General features: G+C 44.5%; 1 protein-coding gene across 2 annotated transcripts in view; it reads right to left on the bottom strand.

Moving 5' to 3' along the window:
* The window catches only part of ERBB4 (erb-b2 receptor tyrosine kinase 4), a 796,937-nt gene that overhangs the window by 168,934 nt on the left and 603,636 nt on the right, over nucleotides 1–24,367 (bottom strand). For both annotated transcript variants that reach the window (XM_083472043.1, XM_083472044.1), the window contains 5 exons: nucleotides 21,851–21,977; nucleotides 16,895–16,968; nucleotides 15,027–15,117; nucleotides 11,528–11,727; nucleotides 1,445–1,577 (listed from right to left, as the gene is read on the bottom strand). In XM_083472043.1, the coding sequence (XP_083328169.1) occupies nucleotides 1,445–1,577; nucleotides 11,528–11,727; nucleotides 15,027–15,117; nucleotides 16,895–16,968; nucleotides 21,851–21,977 (625 nt within the window). The remainder of the gene's footprint in view (nucleotides 1–1,444; nucleotides 1,578–11,527; nucleotides 11,728–15,026; nucleotides 15,118–16,894; nucleotides 16,969–21,850; nucleotides 21,978–24,367) is intronic.

Genomic DNA, 24,367 nt, shown 5'->3' with positions numbered 1-24,367 from the left:
AAGGAGGGAACTGCAGCCCAAGATAGGAAAAGAGGTAGTATGGGAACACCTAGCTACTTGAAATGAAGTCAAATCTCCAGGGCCTGATGAGCTGCATCCAAGGGTACTAAAGGAGCTTGCGGATGTCTATTATCTTTGAGAATTCTTGGAGAACAGGTGAAGTCCCTGCAGACTGGAGGTGGGCAAATTTGTCCCCATCTTCAAAAAGAGGAAAAAGGAAAATCCAGGTAACTATCGACCGGTGAATTTGACATTGATACCAGGGAAGGTCCTAGAACAAATAATTCAACAGTCCGTGTGTGAGCATTTAGAAAAGGATGCTGTGATTACCAAGACCCAACATGGGCTTCTCAAAGTTAAGTCATGCCAGACCAATCTGATTTCTTTCTTTCTTTTTTAATGGAATTACAAATTTGGTGGATCATGGAAGGAAGCTGGTAAAATGTGGGTTGAATGAGGTAACTGTTGGGTGGATTTGTAGCTGGTTGACTGACTGAACCCAAAGAGGACTCATTAATGGTTCCTCGTCATCCTGGGGAAAAGTGACAGGTGGGGTGATGCAGGGTTCCCTCCTGGGCCCGTTGTTGTTCAATGTCTTTATAAATGACTTGGATCACACAATGCTTCTTTAACAGGGGAATCACCTCTTACGTGGGGATTTTGTTCCTGACCGCAGAGCACGTCACTGCAACATGCATGAGTGGGGAGTCTTTCATTCTGCCTCAGCTGGCGCCATTCCAGCCCTCTTCCACCCCTGCTCCATTCCGGCATGTCCTCTTTCTGCACTGAAAATGGTGCGCATTTCAGTGGAAGTGTGCATGCTGATTGTGTGAGAGTGGGGGAGACGCCTGCATTCATCCAACCACCACAAACGCCCCCTTATTCTGCTTTCCATAAACTGACATTAGATTTTTGGGACCACTTCGTAGGCATCCAATTTTTTTGCTGCTGTTGCTCATCATTTCATAATAAAAGTACTAAGAAGCTATTTCAGATTGTGCTTATCAATCCCGCACTTATTTCAGATTGTTCCAGACTATTGGTTTCAAAAGATTGGCTAGTTATTTTGCTTCAAGCCGTGCTCCTCAGTCTCCCAATTCAAAGCTAATATCAGGTAAGCAAGCCTTCAAATCACAGACTGGGCTAGCAATTTCGCTTCGTGCTGGGCTATTTTTCAATATCGTTCCCATTTGACGGGCACATATGACTAGCTACTAGCTATCATGTAAGAATCCTACATGGTGTCCAGCAATTATTGATTGCCTGCTGGTTGTTTGGGACATTCACCTGCAACAGCAAATTCCTTTGGGAGCAGAAAAATCATGAATATTGATAATACTCTTATTTCATATGGGAATCTGAACCTAGCAACATGCTTGTTTAAATTTCAATATAATGAGTACACTTCTTGGCAAGCACAAATAATGCAGGGGGGGGGTCTTACCCATCATAAAGATTACAAGCCTTTACGCAGGTCCTTCCCCTGATGAAGTGTTTGCAGGACAAACATTGGTCCGGTCCTGGCCCCCAACATCCATTTCTTGAGCATAAATGGCTGCACACCATGCCCTCCGTAGCTGCAAAATAAAGAGAATAATAACAGTTGAAAATATACTTAACTTCTAAATGGTGAGCATTGTTCCACCACCATCAATGCTACCCTCCACTACAGTCGACTCACACCTTACGCACACCTAACACGTGCGCTTTCAACTTGATACAGTTGAAATTGCACAAATTAAAGGCATGGAAGGCAGAGAACTTAAGAGTTATTTTTGTACTGGGTTTTCCCAGAGTCCAGTAAGCAACTCTGCGATCTTAAAAGTAGCCATCGTGCACTCAAGCGCTGCGCTGTAGTTTTTGCAGCCCCCCCCCTTTTTTACTATATGTGATTTCAGCTTTACGAGCTGTCCCTGCAATGTAACCCACATGTAAAATGCAAGCCGACTGTATATGAAAAAGGAAAATGCAGGGTGAAATCTCTCTGCAGGGAAGAATTCCTTCTGGCTTCAATTTGCAATGACTCTCGACCAGAGCATGGGGTGGTATGGAATGACCTCCCCTAATAAAGGCCTGTCTTGCTACATCATTGTGTTTCAGGAGAGAATATGAAAATATACCCAATAGACAGACGTGGGGGCAATTACTAAGATAATTACTACAGCTGCTTCTCATTTTCTGTTCAGATTGTGTATTTGGACTTTGCTGTGTGATTTGATATGCAGTATTTATTGTTTTCGACATTAAGGCCTGAGGTGATATGTAAATGGAAAGGCAGTTATAAATAAACAAGCAAATAAATCAAATGCCTGTTGTTATTTAGCGATTGCATTTTAAAGCCCACCTTCCCTCCAAGGAGCTGAGGGTGGCATCTCCATACATCTCCTCACAACAACCCTGTGAGGGAGAAGTTAGGCTGAGAGCTGGTCACCTTTCAGCCATACTTACCTGGGGTGGTGCAGCTGGTGGCAGCAAGAAGAGAGGGAACAAGGGAAGTCTCTCCCTCCCTCCTTGGGTGCCTGGTATGCTCTGCTCCATCACACTAGAGCAGGGGGTGGCAAGGTTTACCTCGCCTGGGCCGGTTTCACTCCAGCGGAGATCCCTCCATGGGCTGGATCGCACGTGAACAGCGCGGTTTTTGGCATCTGCACAGACACGATTTTCGGCGTCTGAGCATGCGCAGATGCAAATTCTCCACGCTGGTTTAGTGCAGCGCACAGAGACTCGCTGAACAGGTGGCTCAGTTCAGGGGCGGCTCGTGAGCCGGTTAAATGACCCCCGTGGGCCACTTGTGGCCCATGGGCCTTAGGTTGCCAACCCCTGCACTAGAATGCTGGTGCCAAGGTCTCAGTAGTTACGGTACTGTCATGTCAGTAGTCCTCAGGAAAGCTACATTTCCCTGGAGCTAGCCAAGCCTGGAACCCTCTCGATGCCCTGCTAGGCACAAGAGAAGGGCTATTCATCTCCCCACAGCTGCTTGCTACTGAACATGCCACCTGCATGAGCCAGCAAAAGGCCTTAAAGAGAAGGCGGTGGCTGGTGATGGTGGTGAGTAGGATAAAAGTGGGACAGGAACCAGGGTAGGCACAGAAGTGAGCTGAGCTTCCCCCTGGCGATGTGGCTTATATCTCAGCTATTCCTATGCAAGCCACATGTGGCTCATCTACTTCTACGGATAATAATTACTGTCTGGTGAGAAATGTGTTTTCATTAAATAGAAAGATCCATAAAGGTGACATCACTGGGGCAAGATGGTGCCCCACTGCTCTTGCTCAAACTCCGCCCACCCCACTCAAACTTTTAACAGCCCCAAGCACGCTTTGAGATGCAACACCAGAAGATCACAAAGCAGCACTCTCGGCAACTGGTTTTCGCCTCCATCTCAGATCATCAGATAATCACAAGTCCAGGCCACAGCCGTTTCCAAAATGGTTGTCAGGGCTCAATGAAGTGAGAAACAACAACTAGTAAGTTCGGTTTTCCTAATTTACTTGAAATTAAAATTAAATAAATAAGAAAACAAAAAGGATCTGTAAAAATGAGATCAACACACACAGGTATCACATATGCTACAGAACACACAGATATAAAGTCTAGAAAGAAGAATTGCACTCTAGAGTACACCTAACATTCCAGATGCAAGAGGCAAGAAAATGCTCTCCAAATTTATTTCTTTCCTTCTAGTAGTTGTTGCTTGTTGCTGCTGCTGCTCAGGGCATGTTGCAGAGTAGCTAAAAGACAGACCCTTCCCCTGAGGGCCTTATGATTCAGCATCATGGTAGAGGAGGAGATGGAGGAGAAGATAACAGCAAAAAATATGCATTCAGTTTATAATGTTTACTTCATAATGTGATTTAAAAGCATGTGCATTTCCTTCATCTTATCTTAACTGGGGCGGGAGTGGGGGGACTCTAACTGCCTGGCTTAAAATGATGGGTTGCAGTCCCAAAAGATTTGTTGCAGAAAGTCCCTGCCCCTTTCCTTCTTGTGTTCTCTGTGGTTCTACTTATTCTGCACAATATCATGGAATCTTACACGGTGAGAAGTGTTTACTCTGTATTCCTGGCACCAGAATGAATGGCTGACTGTGCCTCATTAACAAATATACCGAATATCTGTCATCCAAGTGTACTAGCCACTTAAGCATATTATTACTTTCATATAGCTGTTCCTTCCTCAACTCTCTGCTTCACTCTCCTCTTTCATCACAGAGCTGCAGTCTTCAGCACTGGCTGTTTTCTCCAAATGCCCCATTTGAGCAATACAGCATCCCTTGCCTACAGTGGCGTAGCGTGGGGGGTGCAGGGGGGCCCGGGGGCACCGGGCGCAACATCTGGGGGTTAGGGTTAGGGGGCGCAAATCCACGGGTTAGGGGGCGCAAATCCATGGGTTAGGGGGTGCAAATTACTTGCCCTGCCCCGGGTGCTGACAACCCACCTTACGCCATTGCTTGCCTAATAGCATTTTTTTTAAAAAATGTTCTTATTGTGGTTCAGAAAAACAACAATTATGCCTGATCTCAGGATCTCAGATCTCAGGATCTGTCTTGATCTGTCTGGATTTCAGCCTCCTCAATATTTCCAGGAGGAATCTAGTATCAATATAGGATAAGAGAGAAGCAAAGGGGTGGGAGAGATCTTTCCCAAAGGGTCCATCTACCCTATTCTAAAGTTGAAACAACCATCACCTCCACTCCTTTTGTAGCATGTTCTTCCAGCCTTAACTCCAACCTTAAAACCCACCTCTCCCGAGGGAGAAAGTGATTGAAAGGTAGACACCAAAAGAGGACCACAAGGGAGCATGGGAGCATAAATGGAAGGACAGGCCTAAGTTCTCTTAGAATGTGGTGTCTTTATGCTATATGGTTTTTTACGCATATATACAACCTGAGCATAAGATGTAGGGGTTCACTGCATTGCTTCTCCCACAGCCACAGCCACAGCCACAGCCTCTGTCTCTCAGCTGCTCTCACACACCACTCTGACTGACCTGGCCAGACCCCTTGACAAGGCCAAGCCACATTCCTGAGGGCAAAACAAGGGTCTGGGGGAACTTTGGCTGCTGCTTGTCTGATACCCTCAAGAGCTACTGCCAGTCCGTGAAGACAATACTGAGCTAGATGGACAATGGCATGTTTCCTCATCATCCTCATGCTCCAAAGCCAGACTTTGTGAAATTACTTCAGCTGTGATTCAGTTGACAACTATGATATAGTCCAAGGCAATGAAGAATTCATGGGACCCAGAGAGAAATAAGCAGCTTTGAGATACGATATCACCCAGACCATACTATGTAAATTACAAATGACATAATTATTTATTATAATTATTCTCGTGAACACCTAGGGTCAGATCAAGTTAAAGGCAAATTAGGCAATTGCTTTGGGCATTATATTACCTGGAGAAACCCCAAAACTGTCTTGCTTCCTTTTCTAAGGCATTTTTAAAGCTCCTCCTGGAAATTTGACAAGGTAATGAACTTTCTTTCCCCAACAAAGACAAAATAAGTCCCTCTACATATATAAAGGACATAAACATGAGAATAAACTTTCATTAAAAATCTTGGCTTGTCACTCTCTTTTATTAAAGGAAAGTTCCACAACAATATTACTCAGTAAATTAAACAAGTAGGAATAAAGTCAATTAGGCCACAAAGGTTTGTAAACATAATTGACTGAAGGTGTTTATGAACAAGCTGCACCTTTGCAAAATAGCACTGTCAAAGTGCTACAAAGCACTTAGGTACTATTCAGTTCTCCCCTATTCACAGTAGTCTATTATTTCCAGTAATGGAGGAGTAAGAGTTGCAACATTTTCCCGACCCATTGCCTTATTCTGTCAGGAGTTGGGACCATCTCTCTCACTACACAAAAACAAGCCATGTGTATTTTATTTACAAGAGCACAGAGACTATAAGCTAGACCCAGCAAAAACCAAGAGTTTGCTCTGCAGCTTGTGGGTACGTTTTTAAAAGTTCTCAATGCCAAATGTTAGCTTTAGACTTTCAGCCAATGAGACCACCCATAGGCAACACCTCTGCTCAGGTACAGTGCCCATTCTGTGTTTTGATGGTGCACCATGTCACCAGCACCAAGTCATGAAATAAATAGCAGTCATGAAAGAAATATCAAGTTTTCTTTCTTTAAAGTAAGGGGATCCTGGTAATGGTTTCTGATATTATCTGTTCCTCATTATCTAAGTATACTGAGGTCTAATTGAAAGTTAAAGATATTGATGACAAATCTTTCTCCATAGTTTCAGGTCACTTCTGTTCTCTCAGCTCTGCAAGTATAATTGATCTGTGGGGGGTGGTAAGGAAGGAGAACCCACAGTTCAGTAGTGAGCATATACTTCCGACTTTTAAGATTGCAGGTTCACGCTCTGGAACTTTCAGTCAGAGTATCTCATGCAGCAAACTGAGGATGGGGTGGGTGGAATCACACCAGAGCAGGATGGGCACATGACCAATTTTATAATTATTGTTGTTGTTTAGTCGTTTAGTCGTGTCCAACTCTTCGTGACCCCCTGGACCAGAGCACGCCAGGCACTTCTGTCTTCCACTGCCTCCCGCAGTTTGGTCAAACTCATGCTGGTAGCTTCGAGAACACTGTCCCACCATCTCGTCCTCTGTCGTCCCCTTCTCCTTGTGCCCTCCATCTTTCCCAACATCAGGGTCTTTTCCAGGGAATCTTCTCTTCTCATGATCTTCTTGCAGTCCATGGGACTCTCAAGAGTCTCCTCCAGCACCATAATTCAAAAGCATCAATTCTTCGGCGATCAGCCTTCTTTACGGTCCAGCTCTCACTTCCATACATCACGACTGGGAAAACCATAGCTTTAACTATACCTTTGTTGGCAAGGTGATGTCTCTGTTTTTTAAGATTCTGTCTAGGTTTGTCATTGCTTTTCTCCCAAGAAGAAGGCGTCTTTTAATTTCATGGCTGCTGTCACCATCTGCAGTGATCATGGAGCCCAAGAAAGTAAAATCTCTCACTGCCTCCATTTCTTCCCCCTCTATTTGCCAGGAGGTGATGGGACCAGTGGCCATGATCTTCGTTTTCTTGATGTTGAGCTTCAGACCATATTTTGCGCTCTCCTCTTTCACCCTCATTAAAAGGTTCTTTAATTCCTCCTCACTTTCTGCCATCAGTGTTTTGTCATCTGCATATCTGAGGTTGTTGATATTTCTTCCAGCAATCTTAATTCCGGCTAGGGATTCATCCATCCCAGCCTTTCGCATGATGAATTCTGCATATAACTTAAATAAGCAGGGAGACAATATACAGCCTTGTCGTACTCCTTTCCCAATTTTGAACCAATCAGTTGTTCCATATCCAGTTTTATAATGGATAATCCTATATGTAAATAATGCTTTAAATAAATAACATTCAAAGGGCTGCCGGGGCAAGTCCTCTACTTGAAGGAGTCCTCTGATTGAAGGGTCTGCTTGGTCAATGTTCAGTTTAAAGACACACACACACAAAAAAAAAAACTGTTAAAAGGGAGAACAGTGGCGCAGGCCGTGAAGTTGCCCATCAACAGTTAGCACACCAGGACTGCCAACTGAGCAGGCACACAGAGGCCACTCTCTTCCCCTCTATAGTGAGATGCACTGTTCTTCTTAGTAAGTTGCAGTAATAATGCCTAAAGTCCATCTACACACATATATCAGGATACACAATTTCTATGCAGGTGTATGTCCTCGTTTGTCCTCTTATTTGATTTTGAGGGTTCTTTTGTTTGTTTCAGAGGTGCCTGAGATCCCAAAAAGATGGCAGCAGCCAAGGCAGACAGTGGGAGGCTAAAGAGACCAAGAACCTGACTCAGCTCAAGGCCACTTTATAGGCCTCTCTTTCCCCTGTATATCTAGGTTCAGGCAACCAAATAACTACACCCCCACCCTGAAATCTCTCCTCGTTCCTTAAATTCATCCCCTCAAGGGTTCTGGGACTCCCTGAGGTTACAGGTGTGTATTTGTGGAAATAAGAACTTAAGCTTCACTATCAGTTATTACAGATGTTTGCGTATGCGTTTGGAGGGCATTTCTCTCTGTAAGCATCTTCGAAGTTAGTCTCTCTGGACTGGATTGAATTTCCATCATATAAGGCTGACTGCTCTGTGGTACAGTTTTCATTTAAGGGCCTAGATATACATTAAAGGGCTATGATTGATGCTAGTTCTCAATGATTTTTAATAAGAGATCTGCAACATTTGTGTTTCAAAATAAAGATTAATAGTTTTAAATAGTCTGTAGGCAAGTGCAATTAAGCACAGAATCATAGAATTGTAGAGTTGGGGGGAACCCCAAGGATCATCTAGTCCAACACTCTGCTATGCAGGAATCTCAACTAAAGTATCCTTGACAGATGACCATCCAACCTCTGTTTAAAAACCTCCAAGGAAGGAGAGTCCACAACCTCCTGATGGAGTCTGTTCCACTGTCTGACAGCTCTTACTGTCAAAAAGTTCTTCCCGGTGTTTCTCTCCTTTCTTGTAACTTGAAGCCATTGGTTTGGGTCCTATCCTCCAGAGCAAGAGAAAACACGCTTGCTTCATCTTCTGTGTGACAGCCCTTTAGACGTTGGCTATCATATCTCCCCTCATCTAGGCCAAACCTCCTCATACTGGCCAAACATCCCCAACTCCCTCAACTCCCTCATAAGGCTTGGTTTCCAAATCCTTGATCATCTTGGTCACCCTCCTCTGCACATGTTCTAGTTTGTCAATATCCTTCTTAAATTGTGGTGCCCAGAACTGGACACAGTACTTCAGGCAAGAACAGAGTGGGACTATTACTCCCCTTGATCTGGACACTAGACTTCTGTTTATGCAGCCAAGAATGGCATTAGGGTTGTTGTGTTGTTTTTCCTGCTGCATCACACTGGTGACTCGTGTTAAGCTTGTGGTCTACCCACATGGAAGGCACTGCAGGAAAGGCCTGTACTTGTGCTGCCGTCCTCCAGACCTCTCCTAGAGGAAGCACAAGAAGAAGGGCCTCTGAGGATGATTTCAGGGTCTGGGTAGGTTCATGTGGGGGAGGTGATCATGGAGGCCTTCCTGGTCGGTCACTACCAGTTCAGACCCCAAACGCACAAATGAGAAATTAATATTTTTTTGTGCCGACATGAATCATTTTACTTTTGTTTACATTTAATTACTTAGCCACTTTACCACCCATCCACTCAGTTTGGGGACGTCGTTTTGAAGCTCTTCACAATCTCTTTTTGCTTTAATGACTGAAAAATTTAGTATCACCAGCAAAAGTGGCCACCTCACTGCTCACTCTAGATCATTTGTGAAGTTCAAGATCATAGTACTGATCCTTGGGGGACTCCCCTTTCTATGCATCTGCATTGGGAGAACTGTCCATTTATTCCTACTCTTTGCTTCTTGCAATTTAACCAACTTGTGATTCACAAGAGGACCTCTTCTCTTGTTCCTTGACTGCCAAGCTTTCTCAGGAGTCTTTGGTGAGGTACTTTGTTGAAAGCTTTTTGAAAGTCTAGGTACACTGTGTCAGCTGGATCACCTCTATCTATATGCTTGTTGACACTCTCAAAGAAAGGCTTGTGAGAAAGGACTTTCATATGCTGCTGCCTTTTTCAGGCTGTTCAAACTGCAGATGCTTCTTTGAAATCACTAACAATAAGATGAAATCTTCATCAAGTCACATTTTTTTCCCTTTGAAGATCTGAATGCAGGCACCTAGTAAATGTAGTTTGAAATATCATAACATTTGTGGCTCTTTCACTCATGTAAGAAGCAACTGTATCTCTATATTTAATAGAGGGTTCCAAAATGCTCAATGAATGTGATCCAACATAGTGTCAATCAGATGTCCACGATGAACTGCCATATGCAAGGAGACTCCGTCTACCTAAACCAGCTCATGGACCTTGGAATTCAAATTCTAAATGTGGTAGTGTCCATTCTCAGCCTGGCCCCCAAATGCCCAGCCCTTTGACCAAGGCAATCACAGCCTGGCCATTGCAGCTAAGAGGCAGGGAGTCCGTGAAGTGACCAAAGAGAAGATGGAAAGTCCAACAAGGAGAAAGGAGGATAATCTGACATTTTGCTGTTGGTCCCTCTGCTACCAGCATAATAACTCCTGGCAAAAATGTTGTCTATCATTTTTGGGTGAAAGGCACAGGAATATTCAACCCATCCTAATGAGAAAACTTGTGTTTTTAAATAAAGCAGAAGGGGTTTAATTGAACAACGCTATTAAAGATCTATGAATCCAAATTCAAATTTTAAATCCTGCCCCCAACACTCACAAATAACTCCTCTAAAGACACCCAGTCCTTCTGTGACTTCAAAACAACTAAGCCAGTGGCAGCTTAGGGGCTGTGACCAGCTGCAGTGACAGCACCTAACAGTATTCAGACAGCTGGCAAGGCCAACACACACCCAGGGGCTGATGCCTACATTGCTGCCCCTTGGCACTGCAGCCAGCATGAGACACCTTGGCAGCGCTGCACCCACTCCCCTTAGAGGGGCTTACCTGATATGGTACTGCTGGTACTGCATTGCAGGAGATATAGTAAAAGTAGCTGCCTGCCACTGACTGGAGACGAGTAAGTGCTTTGCTCCACTTCCAGTGGCACTGGCTTCACACGCTGGGCAAGTCCATATGGGGAGAGGGGGTGACTGACTGCTGGGAACAGCGCCCACATTTGAGCTCCATGTGGCCTAAATTGTGATGGTTGGCAGTAGCAATTCCTACAGGGCCCTGGGGATTCTGGGGGCGTAGCTGCGACACTGAGGGCTTATGCTCACTTACCTTTCCTCCACTCTTTCAAGGCATGGTCTGAGCACCCCTTTTTTGTTCTGGAGCTTTCCCTGCAAAATCCCGCTCTTTAAAGCTCAAAGTCAAATTGACGTTTGCTCCGATTCAGCTTTAAAGAGCAGACTTTCGCAGGCAAAGTTCTAGAACAGAAAAAGGAAAAAAAACTGCTTGGACACAGAGCATTACGGTAAATCACAGACCTCTGCCTGGAAACAGCAGGGCAAAAGAGGAGGATAAGCCCCGACCTGCAGAGCCACATTAGAAGGTACGTTGTGGGTGAAGTCCAAGGACAATGAGGAACAATGGGAAAGGCTCAATGATCCTGAAAGCCATAGCCCATTAGTATATTCATGTCTGTGGTGTCACAGGCAATGTACATGCAGCACGTTTATATAAGTGCAGTTATCCTGTGATGGGTCTTCGTGAAGATTGCTGGCTTGGGAAAGGGAGTGCTTTCCTGTGACATTCTCCAGTATATTTGCTTAAATTGAAATGAACCAGACTGCCACCTTTAACCTGAGTTTTACTTATACAATAATGCTGAATATTGGTGCAATCATTCAACGTTATGCCCTCTTCTATAAAACAGCAAATAATTAGTTTCCTAATGAGGAAAAATTAATTTATTCTATTAAAATATTGCTTCTGTGTCATTACCAAAGCAATAGGTGCTTTGTTTATTTCTGTACAGGTAGACAAGCTTCCATATTATTCAAAATGCAAGGAGAATAATACTTACTGCAGTTTTCAGCCTTCTTATTTCTGTGGATCACAGTCTTTTGATTAGGAGTGCTGAAGAGACTGGTCCAGTTGATGGTGTGATAGTAGCACAAGTTACTATTGTCTGTTATGTAGATGTTGCCAGCACTGATATGCTTCAGGGACTGGAACTGTAGAGATCTAATTCCCTGCTGCTTGAGAATAAGCAAAGAAAGGCCACTGGAGGAGGAAACAAGAACAGAATAGTAAATAGGCACACAGAGATATATAGAGGCACGCATATATTGTGGGAACTTGCTTTGTTGCTTAGATACAACTATCACATGCAAGCAAAGGGCCAGAAATGGAAAAGATGGGAAAGTAATCTAATTTGAGCCCCTACTCTCCACGCTTTGACCCATCCAGAGTATAATGTGCCACAAGCAGAGAGCAAGTGCTAACACAGTGCGCAAAGCCACAGGTGCTCAAAGGTACAGAGCAAAGAACAGTCCAGATGGTTGAGGCAAGGCAGGTAGGCACAACACCTAAATAATAGCTTTGGGGAGAACAACATGATCAATGATTACTTGTTTATCCAAAGTGGAAAGTAGGTCAATGCATTTGGGCATTAATGATGGCTTTTAAAAATTGCTCTTGGAATGCATAGGAATGTGATCATGTTGTGAGATGAATTCCAGCGGCCTCTGCAACCCTTGCTCCAATCACGATGAGATCCAACTGCAGAGTGTACTCATTCACTATCAGCGCACATAATGAATATTTTCCCCATATGACTGGGACAGAGAAAAGGCTCAAACTGACTGCTGTTGGCATCCATCTGTCTTGGGAGACAATCAAAGAGTGCACCTTTGGGGATGGAGACAAACTGTTGAAGACAAACTGCTGTGGCTGTAGAGACCGATATGGGAGAGGCATGTTTTGTTGCAGCTGGGGCAGATGAAGGCATGTGGTTGCGCTGTTGCAGATGCGCCATGTCATTTATTCTTTCTGCTCTCTTCCCAGTGGTCATTCCTTTTCTGATCACTGCTGTGGATACATGACCTGACTGATGGGCTCCAGCTGTTGTGGTGGTCTGCAAGGGACTCCCACATAGCAGGGTTAACATTGCCAGCCTTCCTGTCATGTTTGCAGACATCTTTGTAACACAGAGTTTCTCTGCCAGCGGGCTGGCGCCTGAAGCCAGCTCTCCTCAGAGCACGTCCTGGGGGATCCTGCCATCTTCTGTTCTGTGGACATGAGCAAGCCAGCACAGATGTCGCTGAGACAGGAGTGTGAACATGCTGGGAATGTGGGCTTGGGAGAGCACATCTTTGTTTGAGTCTCTATCCTGCCATGGGATGCCCAAAATCTTTCTGACACAGCACATGTGGAAAGTGTGGAGGTGTCGCTCCTGGTGGGTATACGTTGCCCATGTCTCCCTACCATAAAGCAGCAGGATCACAAGCAAGCTGGGCAGGGCTTCATCTTGGTCTTGGTAGTTAGCATCACAGTCTCCCATACCCTTTTGAAGAGGCAAGCTTTCAGAATATTTAGAATTAGCCAAATTGACAGATATAATAAGACAAAAACCAAAAAGTGAAGTGAAAAAGGAATGGAAGTGTCTAAATGAATACCTTAAAAGCCAAGGTTCGAGGACAGAAATCTGGCTGAGTCTGGAATAACCTTGTGAAGTGAAAGGATAAGAAAGAGGGATTTATATCTGGATGCTAGGATAGAGATGATAAGGAAAACAGGAAAACAGGAAGACACAAAGGAGTTGCTGTGGGATTGGTGGAAGTCAATAATTGTTTTTCTTTTTAGTGTTTATATTATTAACTTGTAAGATATGGATTTGTGGTGGGTTTTTTTGAATGTTGGTTTTTGTCTTTTGTGTATTGTTATTTTTCAATATTTTCCGTGGTGTTGTTGTGTGGAAAATACTAATAAAATTTTCAATTATTAAAAATAAAAATGAAGAGGCAAGCCATTGCCATAGTTGCCTTGCCAATACACTTGTCCAGCTCTGTGTCGATGGAGAGAATGCTAGTTATGGTGGAGCCCAGGAAGACAAATGCATCGACTACCTCAAGTGTGTGGTCACCAACACTAATGCTTGGAGCACTGACTATGTCCTGACTGTGAACCAGTCATATAACTACAAATGCTTCACTGTTGACCATTGTTGAGGCAAATGTTAAGCAGAAAGGCCCCACGGGGCTTGAAGCAGAACCACTCTCTGTCTTGCCATCTTATTCAGGTGTGATGGAATAGGGGGCGATCATTTTTGATGTTTGGGTGTCTGTGTGTTCCATGAACCTTTCCTTTGCCATCTTGCTTTCTTTCTAAAATGTCCAAGTGTGTGAGCTATCATTATCTTAAGAGACATGCACCCTCCCTCTCCGCCAGATTGCTTGGGTCTTTGAGGGCTTTATACCACCAGAGCCACATTCATAGCATATGTGTGTAAATGAAAGTCAAATTATTAATTCCAAAGAGATTCTCTGCTCCTTTGCCTAAGATGATGATTTTCTTGGCAGCCAGTCATTTTCGTAGCATCAAGCAAAAATCTTAACTGTGAAGTGGAGATAACTTTGTTGAAGTGGAGAGTCTAAAGTTTGTGAAGCTAAAGTAGTTTATGAGAAACCAGTACTCTGCAGATTTATTTGATATCTTAAAAAAAAACCCCAAGGTAATTATTTTCCAGCTGTTCTTGATGAAAACCAATACCACAAAAGCCAGCACGAGATTGTAATTCAAATCTCAAGGTTTCACTGTTATTTATAATCTGCTTTGGCCATTGTTTACAACACATACAGAGCCCTTTGACTGATTAACTACATTTTGCTCTGTGGGCCATGGTATATATTACACAGATAGATTGTTTCACGCCCATTCTGTTTTGGTGTTCTCTCTCCCAACAGGAACTTTTCCTGTGCATCAGCTTTCATATCAGAACATGTTTCTTAAAAATGGAACATGCAAGTTATTACAAATCTCATATTCTGTAATGCCTGTGCAAACACCACTGTGATCTCTGGCATTTTTGTGTCCTTTTACTTTTTGTGACAAAAAATAATAATTCCATATCAGAACAATGAAAGACTGGTTCACACATCATACTGCGCTAGACTGTGGCTTAGAAAGAACATGTGAGCATGCTGGCTCTCAGAGAGAAGACTGCAGCTACTCTGCTCCTTCCTGGTCATTCGTGTGTTGCGCTGCCCTGCCCTGAGCTAAGCCATGGTTCTGCTTAGTGTGGTGTCTGAACTCATAGTCCTGGTTTAGCTCTCCTGGACAAACCATGAACCATGCATCCACTGATGTCCACACGTACCACAAGAGTTTAGCAAGGGGGCCTTGTCATGTACAGTTTAGATAGGTGTGCATGGGTATTTATGGGTATTTATGCATGAGATGGGACAAAGATATTATCCAGACCCCAACACCATGCTCTGTGATAAATTTCTTTAATAAACTCAGTCTGTGAACATTGATTTTAAAAGTGAAAATGCTAAGAAAAACAAAACAGCTTAGCCCACCTGTATAGTGCTCTTCCACCGATAGTAACTAGGTTAGAAAACACACTGAAATCGGTCATGTTTTCAGGCCATGATTGTATATTCAGGAATCCTAAAGAGGATAAAACCAGAAATATTACAGAATTCCTCACTGCAGTCACAGCTTCACTACAGACTTGAAATCTGATTAGGCAAAAGAGCGGAAGGGAGGCCATGCCTGCCTAGCCTTGGAATTTATACCACGTTCTTTGGCATCTTGTGTGACAACACACGCCACTGCCCAGGATGAGGAACCTGTGGCCGTCCAGATGCCACTGGACTCTGACCCCCATCAGTTGATGGTCCGGTATGATGGGACCTGTAGTTCAGCAACATCTGGAGGGCCAGAGGTTCCCCATAGGCCATTTTGATTTCTGAGCTGAAGGGCCAAATAGTGCCCATCCCTCCTGTTCCATGTACAGAAAGTGAACTAACTGGCATTTGAACCTCCCCTTCATCCCTGGCAACTGGACAGTGTCCCTCAGCCACTGCCTTGCTAAGGAAGTGCAGACCAGGCCATAAAACACACAGAGCTCTGCCCTCTAACATCTTGGCACTGTGACCTGCCCTCTGGCACCTGCCGCCTGAGGCAACCACTCCATGCCCTGGGCTTCATCTGAGGAAGGCGTTTCATGGAGAAGTTTCCTGAACTCCTGTCTGGGTGCTGGTCCCACAGCTGCACTGAGTTCCTTAGTACAGTGTTTCCCAACCAGTGTTCCGCGGCACACTAGTGTGCCGTGAGAGGTTGGCTGGTGTGCCGTGGGAGGGAGGCGGGCGAGTCGGGCGGTGAGAGGCGGCGGCGGAGAGGATCCGCGTCGAGCCGGGGGCGGCTCCGCGGTGGTGGTGCCGAGGTTTCTCTCTCCATTCTCCCCTCACACACACACACAGGAAATAACACAGGATCAGCTGACAGGACCCAGCCAATGGGGCGGTGGCGGGGCAGCGCGTGCAAAAGGGAGGAGCGCGAGACAGCGGACGAGGAGGAGGCCGGCATGTCCGGGCAGCAGCAGCAACAACAGCAGCAGCAACTCCCGGCGACGGCTCCTCAAGCCCCGGGCAACCCTACTCCCTCACCGGCCTCGGCCGCCCTCCTGCTCCACCCGCCGCCGCCTCCCCTGCCGCCGCCGGCCACCTCGGCCCCGCCACCGCCCCCTCCTCCGCCCGCTATCGCCGCCACCACCACAACAGCCGCCGCCGCCTCAGCTGCCGCCGTCTCTCAGTCCCTCGCTTTGCTGCCTCCTCCCCCCCCCACCCCCAAAGCTTGGAGGTTCCCCGGCAAGGGGGAGGGAAAAAAATTGAAAACTTTCACTTTCGTGCGTCCCTCCCGGCGTGACGCTGCGCGCTGACGTCACGGGGCTGTAATGGTGGTGTGCCGCGAGATTTTTTTCATCAAACAAGTGTGCCTTTGCCCAAAAAAGGTTGGGAAACACTGCCTTAGTAGCACAAGTTGACAGGGCATCATCCTGTGCCTTTTACCACGTGCACTGAAATAGAGCATCCTGTCACTGAAACAACCGTCTTAAGGACATTGCCTTGATAAACCAGTGGATCAGTAGTAAGCTTTCAACACAGCCAGCTTAAAAGCACAGAGAAAGGGAATGATAACATTGTTGTTGATGATGAGGATAATAATTTGTATGTATATGCTGTTTTAAAATATTCAATCCACTTCACTTACAGCAATCACTACAACAATATTCACTGCCATCTTGTAAATTTATGGTTGAAGTAAAATTTGTACTACAAACCTCTTTTTCATGCTACACTGTTACCTCTGCTCATTTATGTAAGCAGTAGCTTTTCTAAAAAATGGAAAACACAAATGATGTAGTATCATAATTGTAGGTTACCTGTTATCTCTCTCACTGTTTGAAAGACATTTAAATTCTGAGGGTCAATTGCTTCTATTGTGTGATAGGGGTCCCTGGAAGAGAATAACGACACATTGTCAAGATGTGAATATGGAAGAATGGTGAAGGATTCCCACCATATCCTGAGAGTAGAAAACTAGCTTTGCCTTTCTTCTTCCTGAAGTGGATGCCCAGGAGAGCACTGCTAACAGAGCTTAGAGCTCCCAACAGATGGATCACAGAGACAGTGACTTGACTGTCATTTTGGAGGAACCCCTAATATAGTAGGTCATTTCAATGTACACATTTTCTGGTTGTTATTTGGCCAAATGACCTGGTACACACTTCCTCTGAGGCCCTATCCAATTCCTTCTCCAGACTTTTTCAGGTATGGTGGAGAAAGGTAAGAGAACATGGGGGTGGCTGCTAGCAAGAGGCAGGATGGAGGCTCAGTGTGGAGGGGGAAGGAGGCAAAGGGGTGGCTGAGAGAGGGGAGAAGGCTTGTGTGTGGAGTCTGGAGACTCCAATTAGCTTGCAATAAGTCCTGGAAATAGTTTGGCTTATTTCGCAAGAGAATTTGAAGAAAAACCACTAGGACAAAATCTGAAAATCAAAAATGGAGGAAAGGTGGCTTGGTGGTGCACCTTCTGGAAAGAATATTAAAATTGGAAGAATGTGAGCAAGCATCCTTCTCTCTTTCCTTTCAACTTACAATCTTGGTCACTACACTGCAACAGTTCTCACTCTTTGCGATTAAGGTGTGGTTTGTTTTGAGAGCAGGACTTATGCCTCCTTTCAGTAAGCTTTGAACTGATTTGACACAGCCAGTCTTAAAAGCCAAAGACTCTTGTGCCAATTAATGTAGGACACCCTGAAATAAAAAAAAGGCAAGCAAAAGCATCCTGTGAAAAGTGCACATCTATTTTTGGGATGGGGAAGCCTTCACAGAAAAGTATGCAAATAAATGACTTTTATTACCCTTTAGAGTCAGGCTCTACTTTTCTTGTACAAGCCTGTGATTATAGAAATAATAATAACAACACACTTGGAAGACTGTGAGAGGCACATAGTAGGCAACTCTTTTTCTGCCCTTCGGAAGTCCAGAAAGAGTATAGGAAACAGTTGGACAAGACTTGCAGACAGGACTCATGGACTCAGTTTTACATTTACAATTTATAGTGAGGTTAGCAGGAGGGAAATGGAATATTCAAAGAAAGCCCAAAGGATTAGCCAAATATTATACAATTAATTCTTGTGGTTTAGGCCTCCCTCACCCCCCACCATGGCTTACAATCTGTTTCATGCAACCAGGATTTATCCAGGATTATCGTTTTTAATTACACTTTCTGCTCAGTGTGAAGCTCCCAAGAAAGGACTGCCAGCGGAAAGGCGGGGGTCTGCTTCAAGGCAAGGCATGAAAAGTTCAAACCTGTGTGCACGTCTTTAGTAAAGGCACGGCATGACAGAGTGACTCAAATCGTGTTTTGCTGTGATGTCTGAACTCACAAATCCTACAAACCAGACTTGGAAACCACAGTTTGAAGGGGGATTACAAGAAATGGCTTCTGCTAAGGACAGCTTGATGTGATTTCTTAATTTACACACTGTATTTACCATTGTTACTTTGCCACAGGAGAATAGTGTACCATAAGCAGAATGGTGTGGCTGGGGAGCAGATGGAAAATGAAAGTAGCTTTAAGCTAAGGGTGCCTGTCAAATTCACTTCAGCTGAATACCTGCAGAACTTTCAGAGTTCCAGATTACCTGGTCTTGTTCTGAAAGTGGAACTGATGCACTAGGAAACATACGGTATACTGTTCCATTCAGAGCACCATACACAGGTGGTATATTTCTTTCCTTCCTTTTCACTCCTTTACATTAACAGTGTGTAGGTTCTCCACCTAGATATAATGCCTCAACAAGAAAACATTGATTTGCCTTTAGGTACAGTTGATTCAATTTTTTTTTCCTAATGAGGTACCCCCAGAATACAGCATAAAGCACAGCACAAAAGAATATTGATGCATTTATTGATGCATACAAGCACACCAAGGTTGGTTTTTATTCTGCCCTTTCAATATGCCCATTTGCATTGGCAACAGAAGGGGAGAACAAAAGAACCTGGATGTTGTGGTAAACTGTGCAACTCCCAGCTCCATAATTTTAGACTTTTCCCAGTTAAAAAGAACACAAGGAGTGCAGCATGGAGCAGAGTGAACCCACAGAACAATAAAGTAATGGTAAATCTGCTCATCCTTATCCTAAACCAAAGTTTGCCAGTATGTTTTGAAGTTCAAACAATAGGTTGGGTTTGAGACTATGGTTAGCACTGCAAACCAACAAATGACAAAAACTTGAGTGACAACCTATAGCAGCACCAGTGAAGTTTACATAGCTTACAATAATTTCAGCAAAAACTGCAGTGATCAGATATATTACTGAATTAAATAACAGCCCCAGGATTAGCCTGAACCAAGTTGGCAGAAGCACTGGATTTGCACAGATCTGACCTTGCCACTGCCTCACTCCTCTCCCTCTCTGTCCCAGCATGCAGCAGTGACTCAGCTTGCGGGGCCTTTTACAACTTCTAATTTCCCTGCTTTACAAACGTTGTGTGGAACCAGCCAAGAACCCAAATGAGTACCCTGAGCATGTTTATGGAATCGACCAAGAATGATCATTCCTGCTCCAAATCTAATAATCCCGAGACCTGACAGTAGCTGATGGAGCACCTTGAAATTAGTGGCATGAAAGGGGCTTTGAAGCATGGTATAGGCTAACTTTGTCCATGTATATATACTTTTGATACTGAAAATAGAAATTTGTACATTGGGGTTAAAGGCATGTTCTGCTATCCTGAGGGAAACTCCCTGCCTAATGAATGAACTAGTAGATTATGGTTGTGACCAGTGCTATTTTTCTAGAAAAAGAGGTGTCGGAACTCACTATGAACACCTCCCTTGTTCTCTTTGAATGGCAATGGCGCCCACCTGAGAGGGGCCAGAACTGAGTTCCAGCAAGTTCTGGCTGAAAAAAAGCCTTGGTGGTGACTCTTCTTACAAAGAAGTGCAGGAAAATAAATTTGTGGTACAGTACATCGTTCACATTCTTCTGCATTATAGTGATGTGAAAGGCCTCTCTTTGAGAGCAGGGGGAGCCACTTCCAATTAGCATAAACAATTTGGGTTAGATGGGCAAATAATTTAACTTGGCATAAAGCAGCCTCCTAATGTTTCAAGGCTGCCTTCGATTTAATAAGTTTAAATATATATTGATATTTTTTTAACATTAGCTATTAAGTGAGTCCCTAATATTATATACTAGAAAGTTCCCTGTTATTTAAATGTTGAATAACAGAGTTAATCCTGAATGCAAGAATATGTTCAAATACTCTAAATTGACATTATGAACAGCTAATATATATTCCAGGTTACCATTTTACACTGTCAACTTTTTATAATGTGCAGTTCAGTTATACTTTCCTTATAACTTCAAGATTGCACATAAACTTCATAACAATAATATTTTAAAGACCAAATTTAAATAATTTTAATCCCCTCTAAAACATATGATTTAAAATATTGCTTTAATGTGATGCTGGCAGTATATTAGGAGTGATGCTCTTTCAGGAGCTGGAGGGCACGTGACATTTTGGACACAACAAGAAGGGCTGCAGGTAGGAGATCTGTATGCCTGACAACAGTGTTACACTTATTTTGTTGAAATGGCTCCACTATGTTTTCGACCCATTTGCCTTAAAATTCAACTTGGTTAATTCTTAAAATTAATTTCAGATTAGGACATGTACAATTGGATGCTGTTTGCAGTTTGCACCCACCCCACATTCTCTACTTACATGTTACCAATGCACAGTAGTGCATAGCCACACTGATTAAATCAGCACAAAAAGGCATCATTATGTGATCACATGATTAAAATAGGATTCCTTTTTGCACAGTGATGTAATCAATGCACATGGGCCCTGATGCACATTGGTAAACTATAAGAAGGGGGGGGGGGGGCAAAAAACTGAACACTGAAGCAAACTTCACATGCCCAGTGGGAAAAAAATTAGGAAATCAAATCAACATTAAAAATGACACATTGTTAGCGCAATGCCACTTTGGAAACAAGATTAGGTAATCTGGAAACTCAAAATCTGGAAACTAATCTGGATGGGAAAATATTCAGAAGCATCCCTAGATGACAGGCCAGAACAAAGGAACAGAGGGCTCCTCCAGACATGCCCTTGCAGACCCGACCTCGACCACTGAATCAGAGTTTTCAATCGAGTTTTTTCCCAATTTATTGCTAATGTACAGGTTTTCCAACGGAAAGCAGAGAGGCAATGGCACAACTGCTTGAACTTGTGCTTTCTAAGTACAGAATAAGTGCAAGTCTGGATGAGTCCAGAGAGATAAAAACAGGTGGAACTTGCATTGATGCTCCAAATGTTTATTTTGTTCATAATGCAGCATGCAAGAAAGGCAAGAACTGAAAAAGGCAATAAGCTATTGTAAGTCCTTGCATGCCCTCTATAAGCCCCTTTGTCTTCCCTGAGACTGATCAATAAGTTTCCCACCACAGCATTCATTCATTCAACATGGGCTCACATTGTGCCTCAGCAGTCTTGGTCAGGTTTATCAAATTCTACAGACAGAAAGGCAAAGGCCGTGCTAGCAATGAGCAGAACTTGGATTTCAACCCCACTATCTAGAAGTCAAAAGGCCTCTTTAGACATTACTGTTATGTCATAGGATCCCATCCTCTATACCACCAGAAAATTTGGGCCAAGCTGGAAAGAGCACAATACACAGCTCCATCTCATACAATTCTCAGAAGAAGCAATGCTGGCCTGATAGTCCATCCCAACATTTAGGGACCAAAAAAGTGAAAATGAACAAACTAGGTGGGTCTGTTACTAAGATGCAGCATGTTATAATTATCTGCACTCACCCATGAATCCCAGTGACAAGGAAGATAAGGTTCCCATTGATCTTGGTACAGTTGACAAATTTGTCAATGTTGCTGGAGTCTACCGTTTGGGCATACATCAAACTTCCTGTACCGATGCCATCACATGCTGTAAAAATAAACAACTTTGTAAAAAATATGCATTCATATATTTGGATCTCTTGTAAATCACTGAGTGCATTACGCCATTGTGCTTGCGCTGGCTTAAAATCAATGAGGCAGCGGGGAAGGGTAATTAATCCTGTTTTCCAGGAATTGGGCTGAGAGCAAGGAACGTCTGTCCATCTCAGGCTGAGGAGCAAAGATCAGTCACAGAATGCTGACACTCTGTGAAGCTACAGGTTCAAGTGGAAAGAAAACCCTCCCATAGATCTATGGACAGCAGATTATATATGAGACGTAGTTAAAGATAATATTGTAGAGGAGCTGAAAGGCCATGTGGAAGCAGGCTGGGAAATCCCTCATGCAAGGACAAAGGGCAGGGAGACAGATAGTCTGCAGGCGGTGAGAAAGGAAAAAAGATAGGAAAGGGGTTTGTGTTCTAAGAAGCCAAGGAGATAGTGATGACTAAATTTCATATGCTGATGAAATCACAAGCATCTAAAGTCATCTATTTCCCCAGATTGTGACCAGCATCTCCCTTCCTTGTGGGTGCATTTTAATTTCAGATGTTTCAGAAATTTCCATTTGAGTCCTACCTATTTCACTCTTGAAGCTGATGAAGGCATGAGGCCACAGGGTGCTAGAATACTTAGAGAGTAGCCTAACAAGCCATTATTATTTTTAAACTGCCTAAGTGTCTGTGCTTATGGAGTGTGTGTTTCAAAGATTTTTATTTTTATGACAGCAGTGCTAGGAGTCTGATCTGATGTTCAAATGCAGTGATACCAACCATGCGGGAGAAAGCAGGAAGCCTGGCAGGTGAGCACCACCAGAACCATGTGCTACCTCTAAAAAGGAAGGAACTCAAGCCTAGGCAATGGGACCTGGTTAATATTAATTTGTCCTACTTCCTAGAATGGTTTACTACTTACTTTTCTCTTTCTGTTTCTCTGCTTTACAAAGGCTAAGACGAACCAACTAAAGAACTGTCCCTTGCCTCAAATATTTCTTTATAAAATTGTTCCGGAAAGATGCCTGTCAGGGAACTGCCATCAGAGCATCAGGTGGTGGAGGGACTCAGGCAGGATGAAAGAGACTCAACTGCTGAAGCAGGGACCAGCAGGGGGAGGAGTGGGTCTCTGAGGGAATGCGAGCAGGAGGGAGGGCTCAGGGAGGCTTCCAGCGAGAACAGTGGGGAGGTATCGGAGTCTCCCATAGGGAGACCCACACCTCGCAGGAAACTGTCACGCCGTGAGTCCAGGAGACGCGTTTCCGTTAAGGAACTTCTTTGCTGGAAACGCTTCCGCAGACAGCCACTGTCGGACTCTACTAGTGACTAGAGCAGACATGTCTGAGGAGCTCCGTCACACACGGAGGTTTGTGGGGTCGCACAAACTCTGAGGGAGCACGTTTTCACGCACAAGCAGCTAATCAAACCCTCACAGCAGTCCGACAGTCTTTGTACGCTGCCTGTGCAAGAGAAGGCATCATGAGCGAACCAACCGGAACCGGAGGAGCAGGGGCTGGAGCTGGTCCAAGCTTGGAAGATAGATACCGAGCGTTGGAGGTTCAACTGGCCCTGCAGACGGCGAGGCTGGAGGAGAGAAGGGCTCAGGATGCAGACAAGAAGGGGAGAGCCACTCAATTCCCCAGAAAGGTACCAGGATTGGTGCAGAAATTTGGGGGGGACCCCAAGGACTACCATGCTTTTAGGACAGAGATGCAATATGCCCTTAATGTGCAGTTCGATGAGTTCCCTGATGAGGAATCGCGAGTTGCTTTTGTAATTGGGCATCTTGAGAAAGGGGCTAGAGACTGGGTTCGACCCCTAATGGCAACGCACAATGACATACTAAAGGACACAATGAAGTTCTTTCGTGCAATGGATATCATGTTTTCCAGCGATATTGAGGAAGGGGTGGTGCGCAGACAGCTAATGGCTTGTAAGCAGGGAAGTCGATCTGTCCGTGAATATTGGACTGAGTTTACCATGCTGATTCACAGACTGAGTTGGGATTTATCGGCGGCACCCGTTCAAATGCTATTTGAAGAAGGTCTTTCTTCGGGGGTGAAAGACGAGCTGGCACGGAGCCCCAGGGCGGAGTCTATGGATCAGCTGACCAAATCTGCGCTGACCATAGGAGCGCGGCAGGAGGAAAGAGCCTTGGAGAGGCGGGAAGGGAGAGGGGAACGTTGGAAGGAGTTCCGCATTCCAGACATTCCTGAGCCAGCTTTCCCGCCGGCAGAGCCGATGGAAATCGGAACAGCGCGCGCGCGCGCATTTTCAAAAACCAGCGAGGGAGCTAAGAAGGAGGGAAAGGGCCCCCGGAAATGCTATCTCTGCCAACAGCCAGGCCACTTTGCCAGAGTCTGCCCCCAGAGGAAGGAATGGCAAGG

This window comes from Podarcis liolepis, assembly GCF_965112155.1.
Source record: "Podarcis liolepis genome assembly, chromosome: 1".
Taxonomy (NCBI): domain Eukaryota; kingdom Metazoa; phylum Chordata; class Lepidosauria; order Squamata; family Lacertidae; genus Podarcis; species Podarcis liolepis.
Note: the sequence above shows the minus strand (reverse complement) of the source record. Positions and strands in the feature narration are given on the sequence as shown.